The sequence below is a fragment of the Rhinolophus ferrumequinum genome, assembly GCF_004115265.2.
Source record: "Rhinolophus ferrumequinum isolate MPI-CBG mRhiFer1 chromosome 5 unlocalized genomic scaffold, mRhiFer1_v1.p scaffold_110_arrow_ctg1, whole genome shotgun sequence".
NCBI lineage: Eukaryota > Metazoa > Chordata > Mammalia > Chiroptera > Rhinolophidae > Rhinolophus > Rhinolophus ferrumequinum.
Genome location: NW_022680355.1, coordinates 12,932,835 through 12,954,623, shown reverse-complemented (window position 1 = coordinate 12,954,623; position 21,789 = coordinate 12,932,835). Strand labels below are relative to the sequence as shown.

The 21,789-nt window shown below is 39.9% G+C and overlaps 1 protein-coding gene across 4 annotated transcripts in view; it reads left to right on the top strand.

Moving 5' to 3' along the window:
- The window catches only part of SFMBT2 (Scm like with four mbt domains 2), a 198,284-nt gene that overhangs the window by 138,849 nt on the left and 37,646 nt on the right, over window positions 1-21,789 (top strand). For all 4 annotated transcript variants that reach the window (XM_033100786.1, XM_033100785.1, XM_033100787.1 and 1 more), the window contains exons 11-13: window positions 5,601-5,727; window positions 18,364-18,477; window positions 20,810-20,852. In XM_033100786.1, the coding sequence (XP_032956677.1) occupies window positions 5,601-5,727; window positions 18,364-18,477; window positions 20,810-20,852 (284 nt within the window). The remainder of the gene's footprint in view (window positions 1-5,600; window positions 5,728-18,363; window positions 18,478-20,809; window positions 20,853-21,789) is intronic.

The window sequence follows — 21,789 nt, the reverse complement described above, 5'->3', positions numbered from 1 at the left end:
GCCACGATTCCATACCATGGAAGAAGGAGGACAAACTTTGGTGAACAGCTAGTCACCTGTGCTACCATGAGCTGTGCACTCGCTATGGAGTATAATATTGATAGGCCATTGATCAGAGGTTCTCTGCTCCTGAGAAATATTCTTAAAATATGATCATAAATTTTTGCCTTGGATTATTTTAGTAGGATGCTAGTCCAACAATTTTGTCCTTTGCTTCCTCTAAGCCCCTACCTTTTCCAAATTGGGCTTACTGGCACAGTAATAGGATTTCTATGACACAGAAAACTCTGTGTGTGTGTGTGTGTGTGTGTGTGTGTGTGTGTGTGTGTGTGTGTGTGTGTGTTCATACAGGTGTGCTCATGCTTAGTTATAGGAGTTGGTTATATCAAGTAGTTTATGAATTATTCACTTAAACTTCATCAACCCTAGAAACGGTGAAAAGGGACATAGATTATTGTCTCCTTTTAAAGAATGAGGCATAAATGTAGAGCCCAATATGTTGAACATGTATGAGTATTTAGTGTTGAATGTTAATTCCTTATGGTAGGAAAAAAGACGCGGTTCTCCCACTGGGGACTGCACGTGTGATGGTGCAACGTACTCCCAAATCCAAGACTTGTTTTCTAGCTATGTGCTCCCACTGCTGCTGACTCACTGCCATTCACCCATCATCTGTGCTACAGGGTCACAGGATATGAGAACTGAGAGGCAGAAAGGGTTGGCCTCATAGAGAGAAGCTCAACACTGAATAGAAGTCAGAAACGGATTTTGGAGAATTAAGTAGGTTTGTTACTGGGTCAACACATCAGTTGGCAGAGTTGGAAATCAGGGGTCCATAAATGATTAAATGAACGTTCTACTTGGGTGTCATTGCCTTTGCACAAAGGTCGTTCTTCTATTGCTTTGAAAGAACTGTATGCTGAGTATTTAGGTGGTACGAAGGGACAGCGGTGTAACCATGCCACCGTGAGGCTAGCTGCTAGTTAGCACTTGAGACCTACGAAGTGCAGTGCAATCTTATTAGGCGTTTTGCCATGTTGATGTCACTTGTGACAGAACCTACGAGCCTTCCTGCCATTCATTTAGAATCATGAAGACACCTCAACGCATCATCAAACCCCTTTGACTTTGTGCTTTCTACTTGACAAGAGAAAAAGATATCCTTCCCTGATTCTTTAGCTTTGGGAAGGAAATCCTCCCAGTTCTGTATTTAAGGAGTTGTCTCTTCTGTGACAACATAGTTCTACCAGTGCTTCTTTTGATCTGTCTTCTACTCCCATTCAACCAGTTGTTGTTCAAAAGGATTTTAATAGTGACGCATGTAGCCACATCCCCAGATGGCCTCTGAGCTTTCCGGATTTTGCTCCCCACATTCAATCTGTGTTAGTAAATGTTCTGGCATACTCATTAGGAATGCACGTGTTACAAATATGCCCTTCTTTGTTTTTGCCTCTCCGTTTATTTAATGCACAGGGTTGTTATCTGCCTGTCGGTGGATGCATTGCATTCCTGATACTTCACTGAGTTTTGGTAGCTTGTTACATGTGCTCTTGAATGGAATGCTTATTATAAATTCATTTTTTTAATCACACATCTCGTGTGTACCAGAGGAGTGGGTAGTGTGGAAGTGCATTTAATGGAAGACATTTCCCTGCGGATGTTTAACAATTAGAGGCAGTTCTGAAATGGATTGACACAGCCAAATGCTTAGTAAAATAAACCCACAGGTAACCATTTTGCCATTGATCCTTTATAAATTACCCTCAAGCAGTGAGTTGAAACTAAAATAGGTTATGTGGTTGTAGCTTTCCCTTATCAAGTAGGATAAAATGCATTTTAACTTACTTAGAGGCTTTTCAGGCAGCCTATCAAGTTGTATTATCAGAAAGAAGCTCAATACATAATGTGCACGGATAAATTAGGAAGACTTGCAGGAAAATAGCCCATCTAGAATAGCTTTGATTTCTATTTCCGAAGGAACATAAAGGAAAGGAACAAATTGGTTACTTAACATACATTGGATAATTTTATTCTGTTTATATAGAGATACACTTTCATTTCAACTTAATGTGTATAAAAAGACAGGTAAATGTGAATTACCTTGGTTTCCTTCCATGAGTCACATAGAGATATAATCTTACTTACAGGAACTTGTTTATTTCAGTTTATATATTTCAAAGTAGATATATTTATACAGTATTGAAATGTCTGGTTAAAATTTATAGTAGTAGGTGATTTTGGAAAATTTTATATTATTTATATTTCTTTAGAAAGGAGTTTTGCTTCCAGTATTGGCTAAGCTCATACTGAATTGATCCTCCCGCAGATAGCAACTATAAACTCTGGGCAGAATAAAAAACAACTACATGAGGGATGTTCAGAATGAACAAAAGTAGGTAGATTCTGGAGGGGAACAGATGTTTAGAAGAAAGGAAGAGCTTGGGATGGTCATCCCAATATTTTCAGACTTGTGGTCTGAGGTCAGCCACAGTTGACAACATAGGGGATGATTAAAACGGTGATATAAAATTTATAATCATTCTGGTCTGATGAACCTGACGACAGAATTTGGGCAACCACAGCTATGGGAAAGTGAGGGAAGTCACAGATGGGGGAGAGCCAGAAAGAGGAACCACAAATTCTGTATAAACTCTGCCGAATCTTTGGCTGATCCCTGAACCATGTGTTTGCCAGGCAAACTCCAAGCAGCCTAACATCTAAGCATGAAAGAACTGAACTGAGATTTGAGCTGCTTCTCAAGAGACAGAGTGCATAGTTCAAGTATATTTCATTGCTTGCTAAAACAGGGGAGAAATATAACATAACCCAGGGTTTCTATGACAAAACATTTAAAACATCCAGATTTCGATCCAGAGTTGCTCAATACATGAAGAAATAGGAAAATCGGACTCATTTTCAGTGGAAAAGATAATCAGCAGAGACCAAACCCAACATGACCCAGATGTTTGTATTAGCAGACAAGTATTTTAAAGCTGCTGTTATAACTAAGCTCAGTGGTGAAAAACACTGGTTCCCAAGTGTGTGCCTTAGGCCAGCAGCTTCAGCATTACCTGGGAACTTGTCAGAAGTACATATTCTCTGGCCTCACCTCAAATCAACTGAATCACACACTTTGAGGTGAGGCCCAGCAGTATGTGTTTTTAAAAGGCTCTCTAGGTGATTTTTGTATACCCTAAAGTTTGAGAAGCATTGATGTAAAAGAAAGTATTCTCGTAATAAATGAAAAGATAGGAAGCGCCAGAACAGAAACAGAAAGTATAAAAAAGAGAAATTCTAAAAACTGAAATATACAATATTTGAAATAAGAAAATTCATTGGAAAGGCTTATTGGCAGAATAGAGATGACAGAGGAAAGAGTACATGACCTTGAAGCTAGAAATTATCCTGTCTGAAGAACAGAGAGGGAAAAAAAGATTGGCAGGAGTTTGGGGCAAAAGATGAAGAGAATTTCAGGAATCTGAGGGGCAATATCATGTGTAATTGAAGACCCAGAAGAAGTGGCCACAGAGACTGGAAGAAAAAAAAGTAATGGCCCCAAATTTACCAAAGTAGCTGAACGATCTAAATTTGCAGATTCAGGAATCTCAGTGAACCCCAAGGAGCATACGTATGAAGAAACCCACCATAGTGAAATTGTTGATAACCAAACATAAAGAGAAAAATCCTGAAAGCATCCAGAAAAAAACAATGCATTCCAAATAACGGAACAACAATTCGAATAATGGCAAACTTCTCATCAGGAAGAACGGAGGGCAAAAGACACTGAACCAACTTCTTTAGAGTGCCAAAAGAAAAAAAAAACCAGAACATTATAATTTTATATCCAATAAAAATATACTTCAAGAATGAAGATTAAAAACAGGCACTTCACCAAAGGAGATACATATATTAATGACAAAGGAACATGTGAGAATATGCTCAACATCATTAGTCATAGGGAAAATGCAAGTTAAAACCGCAATGAGATATACCATTAGACTTACCTGATAGAATAGTTAAAATTTGAAAAATTGGGAATATCATATGTGGGTGAGTATGTTTGCAACTGGAACTCCACAAACTGCTGTTGGGGAGGCAAAACAGTATATTGGAAAATAATTTGGCAGGTTTTTATTTTTTATTGTTTTGTTTTTAAGAAACATACATTTACGATATGGTCCAACAATCCTATTTCTAAACAAATGAAAACAATGTTATAGAATCATGTCTCTCCAAAATCCATATTTGAAATCCTAACCCCCAGGACCTCAGAATGTGACTGTATTTGGAGTTAGAGTCTTTAAAGAGGTGTTTAAGGTAAAACGAGGTCATATGAATGGGACTTAATCCAATTTGACTGGTGTCCTCTTACGAAGAGTAGATTAAAATACAGACCACGTGCATGGAGAAACGAACATGCGGTGACACAAAGAGAACATCTGGCTGTCTGCAAGCCAAGGAAAGTGGCCTCAGAAGGACTGACACTGCTGACACCCTGATCTCAGACTTCCAGCCTCCAGAACACTGAGACAATGAAATTCTGTTGTTTAAGCCATCTGGCCTGTGGTATTTTGTTATGGCAACTGGAGCTGACTCATACACTTATGTTCACACACAAACTTGTGCTTGAATGTCTATAGTCTATAGAGGCTTTATTCACAATTGCCCCAAATTGGAAACAACTCAGATGTGCGTCAGCTGGTAAGTGGATGGATCGACTGGTACATCTACATAAATGACTCAGCAGTTAATAGATGAACTACTGATTAGTGCAGTAGTATTGAAGACTCTCAAAACCATTTGCTTAGTGAAAGAAGACAGACTCAGAAGGCTACAGAGTGCATTTATATGACTTTATGGAAAAGGCGGCATTAGAGGAACAGAAAATAGGTCAGTGTTTTGGAAGAAAGTGATTACCGAATGGACGATACAACGGTGTTTTGGAGGAGAGGGAACTGTTCTGTGTCTGGATTGTGATTGTAGCCATGCGATTGTCCCCTACCCTCATAAAACTGTGCTCTAAGAAGAGTGAATTTTCCTACATGTACATTTGTAAAAGGTGAATTTAGAAAATAAATAAAAATAAAGAAGCAAAAAGCACAAAGGCAAAAAAAAAAAGACAATCTCAGATAAAAGAAAACTCTGGGAATTCATCACTAGCACACCTGCACTGAAAGAAATGGTAAAGGACGTTCTTCAGGCTGCAGGAAGATGCCAGGTGAAGACTGCTCAAATATGCTCAGGTCTGATGTTAGTGAGGAAAATGGGGAAGTAGAAGAAATGATCTCAGTGATTCTGTAGGAGTAAGGAAGAGAGAATGAACGTATTCATTCTCTCACTCAACATATATTACTAGTCACCTGCTGTGTGCCAAGCAGAGTTCTAATTTCTGGGACACAAATGAAGCAGGCATGGTGGTTTTCCTCTTGGGTGGCGGGAAAGACAAACCTGTGAACAAGCCTGTTCTTCTAAATAAGGTCTGTGTGCGTGCCTGTGTGCTAAAGTGTGTGCTCATTTCTGCTTCGCCAGCTAACTGGCCCTGTTGCTGCATGCTGGCTTGCTGTGATACCTGCTGGCTCAGTGTCAGTTCTCTCTTTCAGACATCATTCAGTCGGGGTTTCACAAAGAACATGAAACTTGAAGCCGTGAACCCCAGGAATCCAGGAGAACTTTGCGTGGCCTCTGTCGTCAGTGTGAAGGGGAGGCTGATGTGGCTTCATCTGGAAGGTACGCACAGTTAGTAATCATTCTGGAGAATGTAGGGTCCTTCCAGAAAGGGCGAGGTACAGAAGACTCCAGCACTTCTCAGAAGTGCCCCTTTTGTGTCCCTTTTATTTAAACAGATCTTAAATTATTCAGTGTTCTTAAATGAGTGAAACTAATCAAATACAAATTCCTTCAGAGGCTTTCTCCTCTTAACTAATAATTTCATGAAATGAGATGCTGGTGTGATAATTATGTTTGGAACACCGTGGTCTTTTGACATCAATGATTATAAAAGCTAATGTCACAATTCAATTAATATGAGTCACTAAAACTGGTGTTTGAGGTCTTGGTTATTATGAGGATGGAATTATATATTTGCATTTTAATGTGAATAATATCCTTTACTTTGGTTTCTTTTGTAGATGTTTAATTTTTCCTTAAAATAGTAACTGGAGAGGACTTTCTCCCCAAATGTATTATAAAAACAGGATATATGTAGGCTTGTTTGTTTGATGGTGTTTGAACTGTTCATTATAACTATATTTTATTTATACCTGTACAGAGAATTCACAGAACAACGTACTCTGTAAGCAGAACCTTGATCAGATTGTGGATTTAGATAGAAGACTATATTTTCTAGATGTTATATTTTCAGTGAGAGAGAATGAAAATGAATTTATTTTCTAAAGTTTTCCCATCTTTCTGTGTTTTAAAATTCTTTGGATTTTTTTGTTTGTTTGCTTGTTTGTTTTTCAGTAGTTATTTTTCAAATGTATGTGGGAAAACATTAAGACCTAGATGTGAATAATAAAATAATGTCAGCTTTCCGGGTCCACATTTCAAATCTTAAAACGTGCTCATACTGTTATTGGAATAGAAGTTTGGAAGGTCATAGAATTGCTGCTAATATCTTCATCCTTATTTTCTCAGTCAGTAAATCTGAAAAGCATTCAAAGTTTTTCGATAGACCTACCATCTTATCAATGTTATGGTCTAAGAGTGTGGGAAGTGGAGAGAGCAGTGACTTTAGCTAAATGTTGTAACTGTCGTGAATTCCCAGAAAATAGGTTAGAACATTGCTATGGTTTAGGAATTCCAATTTGACATAAGAGGAAGTTCTCAAAAAGTTGATTGCTTAGTGGATTTTCAAGTAGAATGGACTCCAGTTGGAATTAACCAAAGTGCAGAAAGACACAGGTATAACGGTGATATTTCTGGGACTACAGGAATAAGAACGTGACCTTATTTGCATTACAACATGTAAAGTTGGGTCAACTGCTCTTGGAAAAACAGGATCCCTTCTGTGATTTCGGATCCCTCACTTGGATTTGCCACCTAACATTATGCCACGCCAGACTACGAGATCGGAGTCTGGTTTGCATTATTAATTTGAAAACAAGAATGGTGAAGTTCAAAGCCCACGTTTCGTCATGATTATTTATTAGCACATTATGGTGAAAATTCTTTGGCAGTCCTAATTTATTTAGCAGTTTGTACTTCCAGAGTGCTTCACAGCTCTTAATTACCTAACACAGACAGCAGGAAGGGTGTCCCGAGTTTTACAGATGGAGAAACCAACTAAGTCATTAAGATACGCCTGGGGTTCAACTTCATTGCTCTTGATGTCTTCTTTGCTGCTTAATTCAGCAGACCCCACAGCTTCCCAATTCTTAAAAAGAATGATGAGCAATATTTAGTGTATATTTGACATTTTCGACAGTCTTTTCTCCTTGTTACTGTTTTTCTTTGGATATAAATTTCTGGTTTCGATAGCACAGAAATGTAAGTCAGTTCTTTGCAGCTCTTTTTTTTATTCTCCAGAGTGCCGTCATCCTGTAGTAATGAAAATTAGTTAGCACCAGGAAGCAGATCAGAAAGTAAACTGGCCATTTTTCCAGACCTTATGTATTTACAGAAAAAAATTTCAACCATCTGTTGAATATTATCCACCTGGAATTATTGCTCAAAATTCTGCATTTGTCTCATCAAATAAAATAAATTTCCATTCAGTTTCCTTGAACTTGGCTTGGATTTTGTTTTGTTTTTGGCCCTTACTAAACATTTACCTTTTGAGGTGACAGCAAGCTTACTGGCACTTATGTCTCATTATTTCAGTTTTATGTGTATAGAATTTTCTTTCTTCCATCCTGAGGACAAACTGTTACAGATTCACTATGGTCACTTTGTGACTGTCAAAGCATTTTTATGATGACGCTGATGCTGATTATAGACCATTTATTTGACACTTCAAATTTATAAAGTACTTCATAACAATTTATTAATTATTTTTGTGCACTAAATTGCTTTGAATTATTTTCAACACATGGCTAATCGACCACTTTTAGGTCATTAAAATAATCGTGTTTATTTAATATTTCTAACTTCTCTTGAAGTCAGATAGTTCTTTAAGTGTCCATAAAGGAGCTGGTATTGAAGGGGGAGCAATGAAAAAATAATGAGTTTGGTGTAGTAGTATTTTAGGTGCATATTTGGAAAGAATGTCAAGCTCTCACCAGCCGCTGATAGTGAGCGATGATGAGGCTTTGTGTTTTGGAAAGGACAAAGCTTCCTCATACTAAAGCTTTCTCGTATGGAAATATTCTGCTTACGTAATCGTATCTACAGTTACGGCCATTATTGAATATAAATTGCCTTCAGTTTTAATACCTGTAGCTTTGCACCCACACACGCTGGTACGTCTGTCTGCATTCTCACAATGCTAGTCACCTCCCACTCATTTCAGATCATTTTCTTATGGGACAAATGGGGGCTGGATGTTCCATTCACCCTCATAGCACATTTGCATCTTTGCATCGCGTTCCTTGGTTTCTTTTCATACCCATTCTTATTAATATTATTTTGCCTATTCAGAAGAGATGGGATATGCTCCATATTCCTAAATATGAAATTTTTTAGCCTTTTAGCTGAGGCAGATATTCCTTTCCTGTTACAAAAGTTACGATGTCTAGCAGGCTTCATTTCTGCTAAGTGATTTAGCTCTTTTAGTCGTGGCCACTGCAGTAATTTTTGTAGAGATCTTTAGAATGTGAGGACCAAAACATGGTTTGGAAATTGGGAGCTGTTGTGAATGAAAACAGACATTTTGGTATTCTTGGTGAATGTTTTTGCCCTCGGAATGTGGGGAGGGAAGGACGACCTCATAGGGTTTGTTACCCGGTGTTACCCAGTTCCATTTTGTTGAACATACTGTGTAAATTTCAGTCTGTGGATCTGTGCTGGGTATAGCTTTGGACAGCAGCTTTTTAGAGTCTGGGAATTGCATCCTTTGCCTGTGAACTTCACATTCCATATCTACAAGCACAGAACATGCAGGGTCTGGTTTCCACAGGTGACAGCCATCATGAGCCATGTCTGTGCCTTTTGTAGAATTTCAGAGTAGGTATTTAAACACAAGCTGCAGTAATAATTCAAGGAAGGGTATGAGCTCTTCTTTTGCCCTAAGAAATGCATACACTTTGGAATTGTCCGGTGGCAGTGTGTGACTTTCTCTCAGCTTCATGGCTGCAGTGAGACAGGCTTGGCACACGGTCCTCTGCTGGTTTCCTTTTCTCCACTCGCTTTACATTTCAGGCGTCCTTTAAGTTCAGAACGTAGCACAGTGCGTTGCAGGACACTTCCCTGTCTGGGCCAGGCTTACAGGGACCATCTTCTTGCCCTCTTTACTTGTGACTAGTAGTGCCTTAACCCAGCTACAGCTGTGTGGTTGGGAGTGATGGTGGAAGGGTGTGTGCCTTTTACTTCTAGTGCTTGGACTTTCACATAATCCTGTTTTGTGCTTTTGTCTTTTCCCTATTCTCAGATGTCGCCTGGTGTTGTCCACTCTAAGTTGTTCTGATTAATCTTTTCTAGAGGGTAAACCTGCAGCCATCGGCGTGGGTGGAGGCGTCACCTGGCTGTGCAGAAATGGTAGGGGATTTAGAGATCTAACTGCATCTTAGATTTTCAACCAATCTTTTCTCAGTTCAGCCTCCGCTCCACTCTGTCTTGGGTCCAGGAGCCTGCACTGGCTGGCTTCCTGCCTTCCTTGTCTTCTGTACATTTGTAGACTCTCAAATATTTGATGAATGAATAAATGAGTAAGTGAATGAATGAGATAACATACTAAGTATGGTTAATGGATTTTAGTGCCTGAGCCCCTGGTGGCAAAAATTAATTCCATGTGAGGCATAAGGATGAAGGCCAAAACCAGTGCTGGCATGCAAAAGTGTTTTGATAGAGGGCCTAGCTCTTTCCTGTACCAGATTCCTGGAAAATTAAATCTACTTTGGACCAGGTGATCTTATTAGAACTGAGAAATGCTGGCACGGCTAGCATGGTCCCCAGTCACAGAACAATTTTTTACTTTTGTGGTAGGCCAGACCACTTTGGGATTCTGATGAAAGCTGTGGACACTCAGAAAAATGCATTTGTACACGTATACAATTTTTGATGCAATTTCAGACGATACACGGGCTCTTTCAAAGCAATTCTTGGATGGACCTCTTTGGAATTCATGTGCGGTCCAGTGTGTGGCTTCTAGCCATATGTGGCTATTTCATTTTAAATCAATTAAAATTAAGTTATAATTACAGTTCCTCACTTGCACTCTCTTTAGGCAAGTGCTCGATTGTCACCTGAGGCTAGTGATTCCTATTTTGGACACAGAACCTCTCGACCCTTTTGTTTCGTACAACACTGTTCTAGATGCTCAAATCAAGTCGAAAGTGAGCCCCTCACTTTCGACTTGTCAAGTCTCAGAACTCTGATTTTCTTGGAATGTGGGGGCAGCAAAATGCAATGTACTCTGATAAGTAGCTCAACGCCAGGCTATAAGTTTCAGCATTTATTATTGAAGATGAGTTTTTTAGGGTCCAAAGAACTTAGAAACTAGAGGTAGCACCCATTTCTGCCCCAGTAGCAGTCCAGAAAGCACGGTAGGTATTTCAAGCAGGAAAGGATTATAACAGGAAACAAGTGCCTATAGTGACATCACTGAAGGGCTAAAGGACAGAGGTCATAAGGCCACCCCCGGCCTCCTCATTGTAAGGCCACTTTGACTGCCATGGACAAGAAGCTTCGATCACTGGCCCACCACTGGCTCCAGCCCCTCTCACAACTACAAAGCTTGTGAGGAAGCACTGGAACTCGAGAGACCCTTGAAGCTCATCAATAGAAATGGACGTACCAAGTCCAGCTGATAACAGTCTCCGTGACCTTGTTTGCCAGCAGTAACACCACCAGGAAGCTCGCCTCTGCCTTAGTTTATCCTTTAAAGCTCCCAAGAGTAGATACCATTAGTGGAACCTATTTTGAACCCAGTACTCTGTTGTGCAAAGGAGTTTGGGAGTTTAATTTTTTCAGATCTCTATCCTGCAGACGGAGAGGACTGGGAAAGGGTGCTGAGAGCCAGTTAGTCATAAACAGCATTCCACCTTTCTACTTAATTATAAAAGAAAAATTGGCTTTGTGGAAAACAGAATACACAAGATCTTAGATTACAAATGAAATGATGGAGGCTTATTCTTTTCATCAAGGGAGCTGATAAACAATAAGTATCATTTAAAAAATTAAGTAACAATATAAGACATGCCTTGTTAGCTCCCTCGTACATTGGGGTCAGCAGTGGGTAAACACACACATATGCTGTAATGACGGATACCCCTGATAGGACAGGTAGCATACCCTTTCCATTACTTAGTAATTCCCTTCTCTGTCTCCATTTTCCCCTCATGTTCAGTGTTCTCTTTCTCTCCTTAAGAAGGTTAATAGCCATTCTCCATCTCTTGCTTTGGTTGGTTGGATTTTGTTTTTTACTGAGGATGTTTTCTTTTTCTGTAAGTTTCTCTACAGTTGTTTACAATTCTCTATCTCTGGGTTGGTTCCGTCCCATTTCCTCTCTGCAGCATTTGACCTACATTGAGCCCTCCTTCAAAGTCTCCCCTCTGTCTTTTCCAGAATACTGGCTGGGCAGGTTTCTCTTCCCCAGTGGCTTTTCCTTAGATGAGTGTTCTCTGCTTCATCTTTGTTCTGCTTTCCTCACATGTAAAGGTCAGAATTCTTCAAAGTCCTTTTCTTCCCTAGGGCCCGTATAATCTCATCTTTCTCTGTGACTTCAAATACCAATTTTGTGTTGACAAATCTAGATACCCACCACTCACAGGAAACACATTCAGAACTCCCATTTTCATCTACCCGCAAAGCACTGCGTGTGGACATAATTTCCCAACCAGACGTCACTGTTGTGGCCCCTGCATTTGCTCTTCTCCTCGAGTTTCCCACCTGACCTAATGGCACTGTTACTTTACCTCAGTTAGAAAGCGCCAAGTCATCCAAGTTAGAAAGGAACTCGAGGATAATTCTTGTCTGTTTGTTCCCCCACTGACCCCATGACTAGGGAGTCAGGTCAGGGCCTCGGGGCCCCTTCTTCATCTCTGCCTGTCTCTTCTCACTGCCACACCAGGACCTCATTCCTTACTCTTAGGATTGCAGGAGTCTCCTAACTGCTTCTCTACCGTGTCCACGGGGCGCTAAGCATTGGCTTTGCAAAATACCATCATTCCTTTCCTCCTCACATTCAAACAGCTGGCTTGCATTTCTGACAAAGTAAAGACATATTCCGTATTATTTGTACAGCTCTATAAAATTATATAATAACGGATTCTACCTTGTAGGATGGTTGTGGAGATGGACTGAGGAGATTCATGTCTGTAAAGGACTCAGAGTTGTGTTTGGCATGCAGTAGTAGGAGGGGCCCAGGAAGCGGAGGTGGTGATGAGCAAAACTTCATTTCAACTTAACCTTCCTGCATGTCCCCGTACCCGACTTAGCATGTCTGTACACATCCTGATGTGGACATTGGCACTGGGGCCATTACACAGGGCTGTGCTTCCCGCCTTTGCCTATCACGTAGCATGGTGTTTGTACACGAGCTCATGTACGCTTTGCCCACGCAGTGCTTGCTGGATAGACTTGAGGAGGAAATAAAATCTGTATTCATGAACCAGAAAGCAATTTAGGACACAGCAGCCCCTTAGGAACTGCTGTTCTGCGAACCGAATTTGGCAACGCTGAGGTATTTTATACTTGTAAGCGACGATGAAAAAACTCCTTGGTCAGTTTTCTCGTAGGCTCGGTTCAGTTCTAGGGAACTATCTTCCACATCATAATTAGTAGGCCTTAGTAGGCCTTGCCTACTAAGATGCATTTTCCTAGGACTACCACAGACCTAGGGCACCCCTAGGGCGGGGCCTGGGGATCTTTTTTTTTAAACTCACCCTCCCCATGTACTCGGGTGTCTAAAGGACTCCAGGCAATCCAATGGGCCAAGTGTGGCATGGTTCAAAGAAACCTGTGTCAAGCAGTGTCTTAGGTTTAGCAGATCAGGTGCAGAAAACAGCCCCTTAAGCCTTCCCGGAATTTGTGAAAAACTCAGGTGGTGGATAAGCATTTCACAGACACTTACAAAAATGAAACAAAGGAAACTGCAAACATGAAAATAATTACATTTCAAGCCGGTGTGGGCGGTTTTAAAAACCTTTAAAAAGAGGTATGGCCTGCACAAGACCATTTTTGGAGAAGCTGCTTCGACCGATCACATGGGAGCAGCATTTCCTGCAGAGTTAGAGCAGGTGGGGCCCCTGTGAGAGCTCTCCGTGGAACAGGTCTTTCATACTCCCCGATATGTTTTGTCCCAAAAGCCCATGCGGGGTCAGACAGCTTCTTGGTGGGCAGCAACAGAGCGGGCGCTGACTGTCTTATACAAAATGGGCATTTGGGGGGAGGCTTTCTGACAGGAGGCTCCGGAAGGCTTTGCAGCAGGAACCAAAGCAAAGCACGTTCTCATTCAAGAGGCCTGAGCCTGACAACATCTGCTTGCAGGTAGGGTAATCTGGCTCCTCCCCCTTCTGTGGTAGGAGGCAGTGGCTGCCTCTTTATGGAATTCTGCACAAGGGATAGGGGACCCTAGGGGAAATGAGACAGATGCTAGACAGACCAGAAACAGAAATGAGACAGAGAGAAAACTGCCTGCTTCAAAAACTTTCTAAGGCTCTGGAGCTAGACTGCTTAGGTTCGAATCCTGGATCTTCCACTTGCTGGCTGTTTGATCTTTTCTCTGTGCCTCAGTTTACTCATCTATAAAATAGGGATGAAAACAGTCCTTACCTCTTAGGGTTGTGGTGAGGATTAAACACTTGGAAAAGTGTCTGACTTATACTAAGTGCTGTAAGTATTTGCAGTTCTGTGAGTGTATCTCTCTACCTCTCCACATACACATTTAATGGCATTTCTGTGGTTTTCCTTTAGATTGTCTGTTTTCTGTCATGTCTTGATCTTGCCATCCATAGTTTTGCTCCTGTCTTTATTCCATCGGAATTTAGCTCCAGAGTTGACAAGGGGATACTCTAAAATCTTATTCCTAGGCAGCCACCTGCAGATGGAAAGGAAGAAGCCTGACAGATGGCCCGAGGGGTTTCCAGCATCCAGGTCTTGGTTGTTCACCGATAATCAACTAGCTTTTCATTCTTCTAGTGCTTTACCTTTGAACCACACACTGAGCCCATCACAATTTGGGGTGACCTTTAACTCTTAATGAGGGTACAGAAGAAGGTTAACTTGTTTCCTTAAATACCTCTCACCATTTTTCTCATCCCTGCTTGTAACTGAGATGCAGGGATTGTTCCGATTCTGTTACTGGAGTCAGTGAAAATCATTTACCTTCTACAGACCTCTCCCCTCACATCCCTCTTGCCTCTCGTCCCCCACCCCCATGCTAGCTCATGCGTGTTCTCTTCCTTAACTTGCTGGGAATGGAGCAATTATGTCACATTAGGAGCTTGGTAGGGTTGTGTTTCTAAGAAGATACTTCAGCATCATCACAAGCCATCTCCTTTTTTTCCTTTATCCTGACTTTCTGAATAGAACAAGTCACTGATTCTCTTGCAGTGCCCCAGTCATCTGCTGCATTAAGCCGTGATACTGTCTCTGCGATTAGAAGGGCAGGTGGAACTTTGTGGAAATGGATGGTATCTGCTGGTCTGGGGACAAAGTCTCAGGCCTACAGCAAATTGCAAAACTACTTTTAAGGTTCCAAAGTGATTCTTACAAAGTTATGTACTTGTGCATTTGCTTTGTGAGAATGGAAAGTCTTTCTCCTCTTAGCAGTGACATGATTCATAGTTTAGCTTTGTTTCCTTTTAAGGCAACTTGTTCCTTGTTAATTAATCTGACCTCTGTGGCAATACCGTATTCACGTGTGAGACTCCCCCATTCTTCTCTGAATAACTTGTGTCGTGTTGTTATTGTGGTGATAGTGAGTTGTGATTGTAAAATAGATAATTCATTTGCAAGGGCCAACAATATGTAAAAGTATCTTTCGTCAGATTCTCTCTCCTACTCATGTCCCCCCAGCCCACAGCCACTTAGTTCCTTTTCCAGCAGACACCTGCTGTATTGGTATTTTGTATTTCCTTCCACATATATGTTATTTCCCCCACTTTTAAACAGTTGGTAGCACCCTATATATACACACTGTTCTGTACCCCGCTGGATACTGTGTATTTATTTAACAATCTATATATGTCTTTACATATAAGTATATAAAGAGGCTTCTCATACTTTTTTTACAGTGGCAGAACATTCTATCCGATGGATGTGCAATAATTTAAATTCTTCCCCATAGATGGAAATTTAGGCTTCCTGATAGTTTTTGAGATGAAGGTTCTGGATAAGAATGAATTAAGTAGAACCCATATTGACTTGAGGCAGCTGAGACAAACTCAAGAGATTGAGCATTTTCTTGTATTGTTCATAAGAGATTTTTCTATGAAGTGATAATATTGCAGTGGCCACAGTGGAATATCTAGCTTTGTAGTTTGGGCAACCGTAGAATAATCAAGAAACCAACATTGCATAGATTTTTAATGGATTATTTTGTAAGCTACTGGGTCTCTAATCTCAGAAAATATGCGGTTATGTTTTAAAAGACTATACTAAGTCCTGCCAGATGTATTTAGATTCATAAAGTTGATGAAGGGAAATAAAGAATTGGCACCCATTATTCAGAAGAGGATTGGAAAAGTTTCAGGGTCAGGAAAACTTCCCTGGATGATAAATAACCCACTTTTCCATTAGTTCTTGTTTAATACATATTTTAATTGGCTAGATTTGGGGGCAAAAGGAAGGCAGGACTCTAACCTTCTTGAGTATACGGTAGCTGACATATCGTAGCTCATAAATATTTGTTTAACTGAGTGGAAAGCATGATCGAAGAATTTTGAAGTACTGTAAAGACAGAAATATATTAATGTATACATTGTTACAGAAGCGTATATATTAAAGCATTAATATGATGTGATATTTGAACTAGCCCAACATTGGAAGACAAAGTTGTAATTCAGGAAGGAATAAGCTATAAAGGTCACTTTTATAGCTTCTTTTTGAAGTACCACTTTGACCTTGAAAATCTTATTTGTATCCAAACATGAATCTGGAAACATAGATACATCTAGTGGATGACTTCAGCCTGTTAGCAAAATTGTTGAGCAGCTAAGAAACACAGGCTATTTTTGTGAGTTTGAAAATAGAACATGCCCTGTGAAAAGGGGGAACAGCCCAATGGCCCTCTTTACTGCACTCTCTAGAGAATCACGGGCCCTTTCAGGACAAGAAAAATCACCTCCACATTTGAGGTTACTTGGAGAGTTTCTTTACCTTTTGTTTGTTTTGGATGTCTTATTTATTTGATTTCTTTGACAAATAGGTTACCTATTGGGTGTATTGACCTTAAACAATTAGACAGCCAGCTATTTCTCCAGCACAATGGGTTTATTTGAGAACAACAAAGATTTGCAATTTAGGACATGCGATCTAATAGTGACCCAGGGAAGTCCAAAAACAAAGGAGAGATAGAATGTTTTACGGGCTTGGGAGGGGCTGTTGTAAACAAAGAATTCATTGGAGGCCACTGAAAGTTCAAAGTATAGTGACTTCTCATTGGCTGAGTGACGGTCTCCCATTGGCTGAGCTGTTACTGGGCGAGGAGGAATCTTTCTCCTGTTGAGGTAGTGAAGTAATGTCACGTCCTGTCAGAGATGCAAGGTACGGCTCTTCCTGTTGGGGTCTCTTCCGGTTGGGGTCAGTAATGCACATTGAGTCACGTGCATGAGCGTTGGTGTAGCCTCCGTTTTAGATAAGGTGTCCGTTTATTAATTTTCACACTTCAGTCATATGATACAGAAACAATTTCTATTTGTTTAGGTATGTTGAGAAATAATCCCTGTAAAGTTGCTTTCATTCGTTTAGCTGATACATCTTTTGAATTATAGGAGAATTAAGCAAAAAAGGAAGGCTTGATAAACCAGTAATTGCTTTCTTTGAGAACAAAAGTTCAAGGTGACCAACGGTGATGATAACACGTGTGTGTAGGAATCTGCTGGAAGAGTGTTCAGGCCACTTTATACACTTTGTATTGGTTTAGCACTAAATTGGGAACCTACGTTTATCAAATAACGTGCTCCGTTTTCACAACATCCCCTTGATGATAAAAAGAGGTTGGGAGCCAATGTAACTAGCTAACGCCAGAGTTATGAAGGGTCGGACCACTATGTGTTTGCTGGTATTTAGTCTTAGGAAGTTAGGATTCCAACTTCATCACGTCGTGTGATGACGGATGTGTGAGGGCTTCTTCTGTGTTATTTTCATCTTGGTTCTCAGTAAAGAAACCGAGGCAGAGCGAGATTAAGAGCCAGTGAGTCAGTGCCAAGAATCTTTTGCTTCTTGGTTCAAAAGTTTCTTTCCTCCGAGTGTTTGTTTGGTTTTTTTTGGTTTTTCTTTTTTTCTTTTTTAGAATTATTGATTCAGTCGTTTTCTTCAAATTCAGTTCAGAATTTTCTTCCTTTCACTGGTTTGCTGGGTTTCAAATTTATACTCTCAGTAGCCAGAGCTCCTGGAAACTTTAGCTAATATTTTATCCAGATCTCTTCTCTTTTTCAAGTCTCAGCTATGATGCTGATTTATCGCAGGGCATTAGTATGATTATGAAACAGGTATGATTATGAAACAGGAGGTGATGGGTAGGCAGACCCCATTCAAAAGACAATATTACATCAATGACTTTTCTGTGACACATGGCGAAAGTCTGCCGGCCACAAACTGAGTTCAAAATACATAACCCCAATCAAACTGATCCGGGCACGTGTTCGCTAGAGACTTTGTGGTGTGTATGTTCACTGCTCATCACCGGTGTTAGAGTCTCACAAGTTCCTTTTAACTGTGAGATTTCACTTTCTTCAGTTCAAGGTTGACCTTTCCTCGATGTTGGGTGAAACGGGTGCCCTGTGGCCCCACCGCACGTCCAGCCACAGTCTTGCCACAGTCTTTTGTTTCAAAGCTACTCTTAGGAAAGGAGGAGACTTGTTCCCTCTTCCAGGAGGGAACTTCCTCCTCCCGTTTTCAGTGGGAAGGACCTCTCTTTTCCAAACCCTCCCTTTATTTGAACCCCTTCTGCTCTTGCTGTGTTATAATTCAGGCCCTTGTAGCTGTTGTTAAGACTACTGTTGGTTTTGTGTTTAACATCCAATCTCAGGTATTTTCCTTCCTTCCTCAGTGTCTTTGTGGGTAAAACCTGTTTGTACCTGTCGCCTTGACTTTCCAATGCAGGTCTGCAGACTCCTGCTCCAGAGTTTATTGTTGATGTTGAATCCATGGACATCTTCCCAGTGGGCTGGTGTGAAGCGAATTCTTACCCTCTGACCACACCTCACAAAACAGTCTGTGAGTATCGCCCGGTCCGGAGCCCGGGTGGGTAACATCTGGGATTGGGGGGAATGAATAGGCTGTTTTGTAAAGATAGTGTAGACAAGTTGTGAAAATCAAAAAAAGAGGCTTTAGATTTTCCGTAGAGCACCAGGACTTTTATCTCATTTGTCCTTTAAGTGTCTGCGTGAGATGAATATTTGGAAGCATTTCACAGGCTGACAAATTAAGTCACAGTGATGAGACAGTTGAAGGCACAGATTCAATATCTGGAATCTTCCCAGTTTTATATGCAGTTCATTGTTTTGATAGAAAAGTTTAAGCTAAATACTATATGTTTGTGTTATACCTCAGAAAGGACTACTTTTTCTCATCAGGTTTACCCTAAAGGGTCATCATTGGTCCTAGTCATTTACTGACCTAGATATAAACACTTAACTATTCTTAACACTAAGCAACCAGTGAGATTTCAACTGTACTTTCCATGACATCCTTCTGATCGCAGAAATACCAAAGTAAAACACGATTAGTAGTTAAACAACCCAGCAGCACACACACTTCAATATATACAACAGTGTGTTTTAACATATGTTTTTGTAGGTCATTATCATGAAATGGTACAGTTTAAAAATCTTCAGACCTAACAAATCTTGGCATTCATTACTCTGCCCTAAGGTGTATCAAAAATATTGTTGAAAATTGTGAGTCCTTAAAGATATGGGGCTTTAATTTTTTATAAAAGAGATGATATATTTCTCATAGTTTCTTTATGTACTTTATGTGCTAGCTTTACTGCTTTCTGGCAGTGCACCAGCATGTACACTGTATGTGTACTAAGTAAGTGTCCTGTATGGTACACTTAGTAGAATCTCAGAACATTGCTGTCTCACAGTTGGACTCTTATTTCCTAACGTCAGTAGATTTTGAAGGGAACCTGAAGTCTTCCTGCTGGATATTTATCACGAGTAGGGTGGGACCCTGTGAAATAAAGAAGGTAGCTCAGATTGTAGACGGAGGTAGATTTTCAGGGGTTCTTCTCTCCCAGAGACTGTACTGCTCAGTGAGTCTCATCCAATGGGAGTAGCATCTTGCCCTCACTTAATTATACTTCTAAAATTTTGAGCTTAAGACAATTATTTCTGTCTCAAAGACATTCTTTTTTTTTCTTCTTTTCTCCTCACTTAAATTGATGCACATTCTTGGCACTCTGCCTGCATGGCCAACAGTCAGGTCCTTCCTGGGTTTGTGGCCCAGTCCCTTGTGTTTTAGTTGTGCCTCTGGCAGAACGTCCTGTTCTGTATCCTCTTCCTTTCTCCTTCACGTGTTTCTGGAGCCAAATCACATATGGGTTAATGTGAACATAATGTTTCCTCTTTGTTTTTGCATTTTGCGTCCAGGCCCGTGGTGTTTGGCTCCTTACCAAAATATGACACAGTTCAGACACCCCCACCCTTACTAGCAAAAAGCCTGAGTTAGACAAGTTATTCTGTACTCATTTTTCACCTCAGAGATCACAAAGTTTGTACTTTTTCATAGAAAACTGGAACTGAATACTAAATGAAGTCAAGAATGGATGAACTCTGAGTGTCTACTTCTCCAATTTTTTCTAGCTTTATTTCATTTCTTATACATACATTTTGCTTTGAAGAGGCAAAGTCTAAGTCGAAACCCACCAAACTCTGACAGCTTTAGAAGTTTTGTTGGGATTAATTTATGCTTATGTTGGAAGATTTAGGATTATCTGTGCCAAAATTAATAGATGCCAGAAGCTCTGGCTTGTTTGTTAAGGTGATTCTACTCAGTTATAAATATAAGCTGAAAGTGTTCTCATCCAAAAAATTATGATTGGCTGATTTATGTTAATATTTGACAGACATATTTGCTAGAAGTCAATCCTCCTTTCAATAATAAAATGTTTTAGTTTAAAGGCATGCTTGTAATCCTAATTTGAGAGTAGCTGTTACGATAACATTATTTGACTTACCACACTTTCTGTGAGAAAAAAATCATCTGTGCTTGCAACAATTTATCTTACCAAGTGTGTTCACGTGAGGTATAATGTGTGTGCTCTTTTTCTTTCTTATTAAAATCACATTTTAAAATAAAATAGACAGTGTAGTGATAAGATTAAATGTACTAAATTCTATTTAGACTTCATTTCTGATAAGTCAAGCCTATTTTATACTAGAAGAAAGTGAGATAAAATTGTGGCATGAATGAAATAACTTTTCAATATTTAAATTGTTACTTTAAAACTGACAGTTTTACACTAAGTCATTTTTTAAAAATGCTTTTGCCATCTAGCTAACAAAGCTGATTTTCTTTTTTTTCTTCTTTGTCTATTTTAAAGCACAAAAGAAGAGAAAGATTGCAGTTGTGCAACCAGAAAAACAGTAAGTTGTCTTTGTTTTTTCCCCAAAAAAACTACATGGTAAGCTGTGGAATGTCTTTATAGAAGATGGCAAGCATGGGTGTTTTTATTAGTTAACACACAGCACAATAGTGAAGATGATAGTAGAATATATCTACTGTTATTTATTGTACACTTACTATGTGCAGGATGCAGGGCCTGCTTCTGAAGGAATTTCTACTCCAGAGTGTAACTTGTCACTGTGATTCTGCCTCAGCATACCGGAAGGACACATTGTTAGTGTGTGTCTCACACATTGCTAGCAATGGCTCTCTGTGACAATGGTTGTTAATGCTCCAGAGGCCACACAGAGCTGCCCCTGTCCCCACCCAGCATGTTCACTGTCACTAGTCATGGCCAGGCCTGGCAGGCAGGGACTGCAGTCTGACACCCTGCTCTGCCACCTCTCAGCTGGGTGAGCTTGAACAAGTGGCTTTATTTCTCTGTGTCTCAATGTCCTCATTTGTAAAATTCCTGTTTCTCAGGGTTTTTACAATGGTAAATTAGATTCCACATGAAAACATTTGTAGGTCCTACATTGTTGAATAAATATAGATGATCCCACATTTCATTGGTAATTTTATGAGGAAGGATGGTGTTGGGGCAGTGTGTGGAGATGATGGCAGTATGTTTTTGAAACATTGTAACTGTTGCTAAGATATATATATATATATATATATATATATATATATATGTATATATATGTGTATATATATGTGTATATATATATATACATATATATATGAAAATACCTAAACTACACTGAAATGCACATCCCTTGGCAAGTGATTCTGTTTTCTTAATATGCTGATGGAAAGGGAGTTGAAAACAGCATTTTTTTCTTGTACACAAGTTTAAATTTAAATAAAATGAAATTGAATAATACCTGCATTGTTACTGGAATGTGAATAACAATTTTG